The 9,499-nt window shown below is 47.8% G+C and overlaps 1 protein-coding gene across 1 annotated transcript; it reads left to right on the top strand.

Annotated features, from left to right (window-relative positions):
* The first annotated feature begins 4,165 nt into the window (after nt 1-4,165).
* LOC311376055 (SUZ RNA-binding domain-containing-like) lies at nt 4,166-7,876 on the top strand. Its single transcript, XM_084490957.1, has 4 exons — nt 4,166-4,274; nt 5,305-5,354; nt 5,469-5,738; nt 6,952-7,876. The coding sequence occupies exons 1-4, from the start codon at nt 4,224-4,226 to the stop codon at nt 7,064-7,066; spliced, it is 486 nt and encodes a 161-aa protein (XP_084347083.1). The 5' UTR covers nt 4,166-4,223; the 3' UTR covers nt 7,067-7,876.
* The last annotated feature ends 1,623 nt before the right edge of the window (nt 7,877-9,499 follow it).

The following is a 9,499-nucleotide window of genomic DNA, read 5'->3' as shown; positions in this document are numbered from 1 at the left end:
AAATTGAAAAGTGTATAGTGCTCACGTGATCTGGAAGTTTTGTGGTGCTACAAAAACACTAGAAGTTGGTTCCAGATGTGTGGTGATTGATTCTTGACCAATCATGTGTCTGCAAAGCCAGTAAACAGGGTATGAGAAATGAGAAATGGGTATGAGACAACTTATGTGATAAAAACAGGAAGGCCTACGTTGTTAACTATGTCAAAATAGCTATTTCAATAAATATCTATAAGTGACGATTATATGTTATTGCCCTTATCTCACTATTTATCCTTAATCATTCAACTCTTAAATTGAGCTAATTCAATCTCTTGGAAGAGGCGGGAAAGACAAAGCTGCACACAACATGTAAACTCCGGGCACTCACACGTTTGTTTATTCGTCACAAATTTAATCCCAAATTGACTTTCCAAATGTTATGAAAACGCGCGCCACACGTCATCTCAAGAGACGCAGGCCCGTGCGCCTGCAGGCTGTACCGCTCTGGACGGCGCTGGTTTTGCTGAACGGGGTTATTCCCTTCAATGAGGGAGTAAGAGGAACGGTGCGATCTGCTACTCAGCTCATCTGAGGCTTTCCCCGCCCTTACTCGTCCTGATAACCGCTCATCACGCTGGGAACCCACGGCGGGTAGTACGACGCCCTGCCGCACGGCCGCCTGTGAGCCAGGGGAGCAGCAGGGGAGAGCCTTCAGCGTTTGCTTTTGTGTAAAATGCCGGCGTGGCGCATCTTGTTGATGTAAAAACACGCTTAGTGACAGTATCAACAAACTACTTCAACGTCCGAGTCTCGCCTCTTTGCTGGATGTGACTGCTGATAAATCGTGCAGTACACACGTTATGGTACATCGTCTTGTGTGTTCACGTTACAAATGTGGATACACAACATGAAGTCGTTTTTTTTGGAGAAATGAACTTAAACATGCATGTTGACTGTGACACGTTTCTCAAACAAAACACAACACCTCAAACACTCTTCAAACACTCTTGTTTGTTGACCAAACACGTAATATTCAACATATGACAAAATTAAAATAACTGAAGTCAATAATAATAAAAAAATATATTATTATTATAATGAGCCAATAAATGTGTTGCCCATTGGCCAATAGCTAGTTATGGCAAGCTTAAAACTTTAATATCTCAATATTTTATATCTCAGTCAGCATTTGCCCGTAAGGTTGCAATTTTGCTAGATGTTTAAAATGTTGCACATATCATCTTTGCACATAGTCCCATCTATATCTAAATTAACTTACTTTCATGATAAACAAATAAACACGACTGCCCTCATCCAATCAGCTTTCAGAATTAATTAGACAGGTTTAGCTACGGCTGATCATCATGAGGGTTTGTGTTCATAAGCAGCAATGTGCCTAAAGCTACCGCGGACATGTCAAACGTAACATCAATCAGCAATGTGGGGCGCGCCTTTAAATAAAGGAGAGGCATCAGGCGTTATCAGGCCTCTCCTTTATCCTGTCATCTAGATAGATAGACTTAACTTATTGAACATCCCATAAGGCTCTAACCATCGCGTCGCATCATGAGATTCAAACACGATTCTTAACACTTTTGTTACATTGGCCATATCACATTCTTAAGTTCAGCTTTTCAGCATCAATCACACCAAGTCAGCAAATCAGGTTCACAGTTAGCTCAACATGTGTCTGACCTGCTTATGAGTATGAGTTACTACCCCCCCCCAAAAAAAAAAAATCTCATAAACCATGCCCATCATTTCTCGTGCCCTTTTCCTGTGACTCAGTATATTGATCAAACAACTTGCGTTGGAAGAAGGCTTGAAGTGATCGTTCCATGAGCCCAGCGCAGCCTCAATGATCTCATTCTTTACAATGGCCTCCATTGTAATGTTGTAATGTCGTAATATTGTTCATATTGTTTCAGCGGCTTTATTTGCCAGAGGGAGTAATAGTTAACACCATGAGCAATATATGTACAAAGGTACGCGCAAAGGCTGACCAGCCGGTCGGAGCACACACGTCTTTGTCATGACACCAACAGGTTGTTAGGGGCTGGGCACAATAAGAACTACAGACGCTCCCTCTGCTGGAGTCCTGAGGGTATGCCACTCTATGGCCTGTGGTGTATTTTTTTTTAATATAAAACTGATTTGTCTAAATCCATGATATGAATGGATTTGGTGAGAGACACAACAAGCAACCAGTATTCACGACGTCACCTGGTCAAAGCGCGATGGTCTGAACCGGCGCTCCGTCCCGACCCAGAGCCGCAGTGAGAGAGAGTTGTTCCACGGCGTACGTACGCTGGAGCTCCGGTCAGTGGCAGCTCATCCGACCACGTGGAACGGGGGCTGTGGTTCTGTTAGAGGTTCTGTTATTTGTGTCATAACGGTCATAACAATATCTCTTAGTGCTGTGGACGGTGTAGTAACAGGATAGGATAACAACATCAACTCTAACTAATACTAACTAACACTGGACAGTATCAAATAAAGTCGTCCAGAGGTTGCCTGTTGGGCATCATCTGCTGCCTGCTGGGCTAATAATTAAAAACCAGACAAAACAAAGACAACTTAGTTTTACTTGACAAATGTTGAGTTAAACTAAACAAACTACAGTTGTTAATTGCAAGAACACACTCAGAACCTTTCTGCCAAAGCAAATATAATAAAGTCATGACAGCCTTCCACTGGTTACAGTGGGATCAAACCATAACGCCCCCGCCCAGTGCTCCGTCTCACATGGGCTCTGAGTGATGGATGAAGGCAGGGCCATCTCCAACCATTAAGTACCTGGCAGCCACATCAGCTAGCCATGTTGAGGACAGCTGGACAGCCCACCCTTGTCTTTACGTTAGGGGGTCCGTCGTGGGCCCCCAGGTGCCAGGGGCCAGGGGCCCTCCTCCTGTGGGACACTGGCTCTCCACGCACCCTCCACGCTGCTCTTTGAACAGCTCGGGAACGCTAGCCTGAAGCTTCAGCCCATAAAGCCTGTTTGCGGTGGTGGCTATGGCCTCAGCCCGGGGGGGGGGTTAGTGAGCTGCGGGCTGTTGGTTCACTCTTTAAGGCGGGCGGGCCCCCGTGTTTGTTCATAAGATTTAATGCATCTTTCACTCCGCCTTTAAGTGCATAGGGTGATATAGGCTAACGGTTTCACAAGAAGTGGCTGTTGGGGTTTGATGTTTGCACAACGGAGTAACGGGCGTCTTTGCACACAGACAGACTGGCTACGCTCTTACAGGGCTTTAAGTCAACCTCCAAAACATCGGCTCTATTTTGGAAGAATGTAGCAGCATTGGAATGGGAGTTCATATGTGAGTAGTAATGTTTTTTTGGTCACTGTTTAGTATTTAATCGTGAGTTGATTTGCAATAATGGGGGGGGGGGGGGACATTTTTGTGTGCCACATTGTGTGCGACTTGACTTGAGGACAAATACCGTGTTCACTAGCATAGGTTATGGAATATCTATGTTGATTTAAGATTTTCGCCCACCAAAAATTCACATTTTGCATTCTGGTAGCTGTAAGAATGTATTTTTGTTATAAAGCGCGTGTGCGTGCACGCAGGCTTTTACAGAATCAATATGTACACATAGAAAAACACACAATGCTATCTGTCAAACATGTCCCTCACTGAACTGTCTTGTAGCCGTGTACATAGTATTGTAACGTTAAAACGAACTATTACCTTCCATTATTCTCACGATTATCTGACCCTGCTGCCCTCTAGTGGTAGGTTTCTCTAGCTGCCCACATCGCTCCCCTCACGTCGACTACCTTGCTTCATTAGCCCTGACTGATTGCATTCTGTTCCATCTACCACTTTCTAATTGAGCGTTGCCTTTCAATATTATATTATAACAAAATTAAAATTATCAAATATATTTACCACAACAATACATTTCATCAACGCATTGTCGTGTTTATCTTTTCGTTTCTTTTCTTCACCTCTTTCGCTCTCCAGTTTGCCTCAACTGTGTACTTTGATGGATCTTGTGGTCGTTACCAGTACGTGGTCGTTCACACAGACCAGCGTCACCGACCTCACGACGGAAGGGTCGGCCCCCTTCTCCCGCAGGCTCGGTCCTGATTGGACCCGCGTACCGAACTGGAATCTCCGCAGGCTCGTCCCTGATTGGCCCGGCGGGCGCGGACGGGGGGTCGACGCGACCGTCTCCCAGTGGCTCCGCTGCTTGCTTTGGGAGGCGACGCCGCGGCGTGGCCCGAAACAAAATGTACCATGGATGAAGAAGACACAGCCCAAAGTTGGGAGGAAGCCGCTGACAGTGGGGTAGGGAACCGCACAAACCACACCCGGGGACCGAAACGGTCGCCTCGTGTTACGCCCGCGGGGAAATGCGTTGTTTGGGACGTGTAAGGATAAAGTGTAAAGTGTTAACGCGTCTGGCGGCCGCCGAGAGCCACACGAGCTGCGGGAGGCTAACGCGGAGCTAACGTGAAGCTAACGCGAAGCTAGCGCGAAGCTAGCGCGGAGCTAACGCGAAGCTAGCGCAAGGTTTACGACGAGTGAAGCGTTCGCTGGTGTTTCTCCTAATGTTCTGTCCTGTTGCCGTCTAGACCGACTACTACCTTCCCCCCCAACATGATTCGGTTGACAAATCATTTAATTATAATTATAATTAGGGCGCGTTGAGTTGGTTACGGGCGCGATTTTTTTTGGCGATGCTCTCTCTCGGGGCTAGTTAGCGTGCCAGCTAAACTAAAGTTAAGAGTTGTGCTCCCGGGCCGGGCTCTGGGGTTGAGAGAAGGTAAAGGTGGACACTAAGCTGGGCACTTGGGTCGACCACTGTGGAGGTGGTCGTTCGCCCTACTAGCTGCCATCACACACACACACACACACACACACACACCCCCACACAGGAACGTTTAACAAGTGAATGGCTCCAGTCCGAGCTAACGGGCTAGCAGCGGTAGCTCGCCTCCTCGATTCATGTTACGAGGCTAGCCATTTTTAGCTACCAGCCATTAAACGCTATCTCCACATCATGTGTGACAGGTTGTAACTTCTTGTGTCAGCCCAGTTAATGTTGGTAAAAACAAAAAAAATCTGTGTACATGCTAAGCTGTTTTTGGTTTTGTTCAACATTCTTATATATATATATATATATATATATATAATATGATTTCGTTTCCAATGACTGGTAGTGTCTGTTCCTTGGCTTGGCATGGGCTATAGAGACGTATAAATAGCTTGTAACTGTACCTACGTTTCCCATCAGGCTCTCACTTGCTACTTTAAAACTGCTTTCACGACACACACACACTTATGAGTAATATTTTTGTTTGTTTTCTCTTCCCAGGAAATGGAAAGGAGATTGGAAGAGAAGCTAAGGATCAGCCAAAGAGAAAAGTGAGGGCTCCGGCATACCGGCAAACTCGTTCGATCCAGTGGCCTTCGTAGGAAGGAACCCATTCAGTCGTTGTTCAATAAACAAATCACACTTTCTGACCTACCCCCCTACAGGGTGTCGAGTAATAGTTCTGCACGGTCGCCGCTGAGGACGGCCATCGTGATCCAGGACGACTCCCTGCCCGCCGCGCCCCCGCCCCAGATCCGCATCTTGAAGCGGCCTTCCGCCAACGGCTCCCTGGGCTCTCCGGGGAGCCAGAACCGGCCCACGCCGCAGGTGAAGTCTCTGGCCCAGCGCGAGGCGGAGTACGCAGAGGCCCGGAAGAGGATCCTGGGCAGCGCCAGCCCAGAGGAGTCGCCTCAGGAGAAGCCCAACACAGACAGGTACCAATGTCGTCGTCGACATGTTGTCGAGCTTTTGCCCGTAACGCTGAAAAAATATCTCGCCCGTACCGGTCTGTCTGTTCGGGCCGAAAAAAACGACATTTTGGGTACTGCCTGATTCCACGTACGATGTGTGCGTGCTTTGAACAATAACGGAATTTCCAAGGAGTACTAAATGCTAAATAGTTTACACGATAGTGGTGTGTGTGTGTGTGTGTGTGTGTGTGTGTGTGTGTGTGTGTGTGTGTGTGTGTGTGTGTGTGTGTGTGTGTGTGTGTGTGTGTGTGTGTGTGTGTGTGTGTGTGTGTGTGTAATACTGAAAGTGAAACCATAAGTAAGCCTATCTACCAGAAAATACTGTCTGTTTAAAGCCAGTGCCGACCAGTGAAGCCAACATTTGTTACACCTTAGTGTGTCTTTTGTGACCACGGTTCATCTCAAAGCTTTTGTAACAAAATGTTCCATTTGTGCACTTCCGTCCTTTTTGGTTAGTGGTTTCCATGGCAATTTGCAAAGTATTTCAAGGCTGTTTTTTGGGTGCCAGTGCCGTTAGAAAGCACTAAAAATAAGGAAATAATATTCAGCACAAGTACAGTACAGTGACTGCGCCACAGGTTGGTCGTGCCTTATCGAATGCCAATGGAGCGTGATCGATGCGTCCATTGAGTGTCAGACTCTAGTTATACTTGCCTTGCACGGGACCCTGCAAATAACAAGCACTAACTTGGTCACTAGGTTAAGGTGGAACGCAAACAATAGGTTCACCTACTTCCTGAATTCTCAAAAGGATCTAGGAAAATATTCCAATGATCCACATGGATGTCCTTGGCTTAACGGACATGTTTAACCAGAATTCCTCAAACGATGCCCTGAGTTTTGGTGGACTGTGGACTTCAAATATGGCCGGTCTCTGCTCTTTGTTTGTTAGAGGACCCCTCCATTCCTCTGGTGTACCGCTGTGATTGGTACCTGTTCATTAATGTCTATGCACTGCCAATCGGAGTAAAGACTTTCTATGATGAGCAACGAGGGAGTGTAGAAAATATGTAGTGTCACGCAAAACATAACTGATGAAAGACTTTGTCTTTATGGATTTAAACACTTGTGCTTTTGAAACGGTCCCCGAGTGACATGGCTAATAATGATACTAAACCTAGCAGTAATCAGTGTGTGTGTATATATATATATATATATTTTTCTCTCTTCATAAAAGGTCTGGGCGTGTCACCGCCACGTCACCCTCCACCGAGACCCGATCCAACAACAACAACGCGGTGCGGCAGCCCGCCGGCCCCGACGGGACCCAGGGCTTCCGGCAGCACAGATAATCACCCAGCCCGAGGGAGGAGGCCCCCGACACGGGACAGTGGCCCCCCCCCGCTCCTCGGAGCGACGGAAACCCTCCAATCCAAGAGGACCTCCCGCTGTGGGCCGGGGGCGGGCGGCGGGTGCCCCCACACCACACCGCTTCGCCGCAACACTTTTTTTTGCTGCCGCTATGGGCGGGGTTAGGAGTGACGCAAAGTACACGTTGACATTCATGACGAAAAAGGAAGAGACGCCCGCTTCCTCCCCGGCTCCAGGCGGTCGGACACTGTGATTAAAACGACCATCTTCAGGACCCACTGTGATGATCCATTAAGAGCCCCCAGTTCACCAAGCAGGTCTTACCAGCCCCCCCCCGCCCCGCCCAGTCCCACCGCCCAGTCTCCCCACCCAGCCTTGTACCTCCCCCCCTCCCTGCCCAGTTCCCCCGCCCAGTCCCCCTGCCCAGTCTCCCCCTCAGCCCTGTACCTCCCTCCCCTCCCCACCCAGTCTCCCCACCCAGCCCTGTACCTCCCCCCCACCCAGCCCTGTACCTCCCCCCACCCAGCCCTGTACCTCCCCCCCACCCAGCCCTGTACCTCCCCCCCACCCAGCCCTGTACCTCCCCCCCACCCAGCCCTGTACCTCTCTCCACCCAGCCCTGTACCTCCCCCCCTCCCCCCACCCAACCCTGTACCTCCCCCCTCTCCCCATGTCGTCCTGGGACTCCCGCAGGGTGCCTATGGTGTCTCTGTTCCCGACGGATTGCAGCCATGCCAGCCTCTGTGACGGAGGCTCAGGAATGAAGCCTACGGGAAGGGGGGGGGGGGGGGGGGGGGGTGGGTCACAAGAAGACCTCAATAAGCCGGTTTCGTCCGGACCAGGTGGTCCACAGCAATAACACCTGAACCTAGCCCAGCCCCTTGCTGTTTTGTTTTATATTCATCCGATATCGTTGCGTCGTTTTAATTTTGTTTTAAATTACTTGTACATTGCCCTTTTGTTTAAAACAAAAACGAGGGCAGTTCGGTGAGAAATATATTATTTATGTTTTGTATGCAGCAGCTTTCTACCTGTGCTTTTTCAGCTTATTTTCCCTCTGGATATTTCCTTATTTCGAGCTTAAAATTCAAACTGATCTAACCGACTCCTGGCCGGCCTAATAGCCCTCGGTCCATTTGAATACAGAATTTTAATGTCATGACCAAATCCCCATTTTAATTCAGACAACCTTACTGAACAGGATTATTATTTTTTTTAAAGTGCATTCACTTGTGTCCGGATCGGGGAATTGTGTTTGGTTTTAGAGAGCGATACCTCATGAAGCAGACCTGCTACGCTGTATGCCAGCCTGTTCTCCACTGACTCAGGTCCCAGCGAGAGACGGAATGAATGGATTGGACTGGATTGTAATTTCTTTTTCCTTTCACCTCAACTGGGTCTTGAGTGTGCAAGCAGTATGTGTCCGTAGTAAAAAGGGCGATCTGGCACAATACTCGACTATGCTCTGCGAGATGCGCAATGTGACGGTTGTCACAGTTTATGTGGTTTGACATTCAAATGTCCAGAGATGCTCCAAGTATCACAGTGAACCCCGACCTCATTCAGGTGTGCTCTGGGTTTCACTGAGTTGGACGAGGGTTTCCCCCAACGGTCCCGACACGATGGGGCGGGAGGATGGAGTATGCAGAGAAGATATGTACAGAATAGAAAGACATCTGTCCAACAGCTGGTGTGTCCTACGTGGTGTCCTTGGCTTGATCACACACACTCACAGATCACAGGTAATTTCTCAGGCTAGCACATCCCCCTGTGCCAGACTACAGCGAACGGCGGTGAGGTCTGAGTGGGCCTGCTGTAGTGCAACCCTGCTTCATGTTTGTGTGAGTTACAAAGAGTGTCAAACTGAATGTTAGGACGGTTTTAACTAATGCTATGCTATGGTGTTTTTCCCTCTGAAGCCCAGCTCAACGTTCATGGCTTGATGTGTTGGATTCTCGGTTCGAAGATAAACTGCCTGTAAATACAGATTTAATAAATCATTTTCAAAAAAATCTGTTCTGTATTTTCTCTCTGCTTGGGACAGGTGATCATTAATATGAAACGCAATAAAAGGAAATCAACCATAATGTGAGTGACACTTGTTTTTATAATGGTCCATGTCGTCACAAAAATAATTTCCCGTTCATAACGGGTCATTTGCACAAGCACAAGCTTCTGCTCACATTGCTCATCAGTTATTTATAGCAGATGACTTCAACTACCAGCTTGCTCAATATTTGTATATTTGACACTAATATGAAGGGAAATGTCTACCCACTGTGCTAAAATGGGAAATGACATTGGCACAACAATTTCAACCAAGCAGAAACTGGGTTAGGTGAAGTCACTTTGGATTGGTACTGACCTACACTAACACTGTCATTTTTTGTCAGGATGAAAGACTGTCGGGCCAA

The sequence above is a fragment of the Micromesistius poutassou genome (genome assembly GCF_964030765.1).
Source record: "Micromesistius poutassou genome assembly, contig: SCAFFOLD_5965, whole genome shotgun sequence".
Lineage (NCBI taxonomy): Eukaryota > Metazoa > Chordata > Actinopteri > Gadiformes > Gadidae > Micromesistius > Micromesistius poutassou.
This window is presented reverse-complemented; position numbering and strand designations above follow the sequence as displayed.

Bases quoted from the DNA above. Each gene is read 5' to 3' on its own strand.
- LOC311376055 (XM_084490957.1), top strand. From the start codon at position 4,224: ATGGATGAAGAAGACACAGCCCAAAGTTGGGAGGAAGCCGCTGACAGT. The intron at 4,275-5,304 runs GTAGGGAACCGC...TTCTCTTCCCAG, and splicing joins AGGAAGCCGCTGACAGTGGG to GAAATGGAAAGGAGATTGGA. The intron at 5,355-5,468 runs GTGAGGGCTCCG...ACCCCCCTACAG, and splicing joins AGGATCAGCCAAAGAGAAAA to GGTGTCGAGTAATAGTTCTG.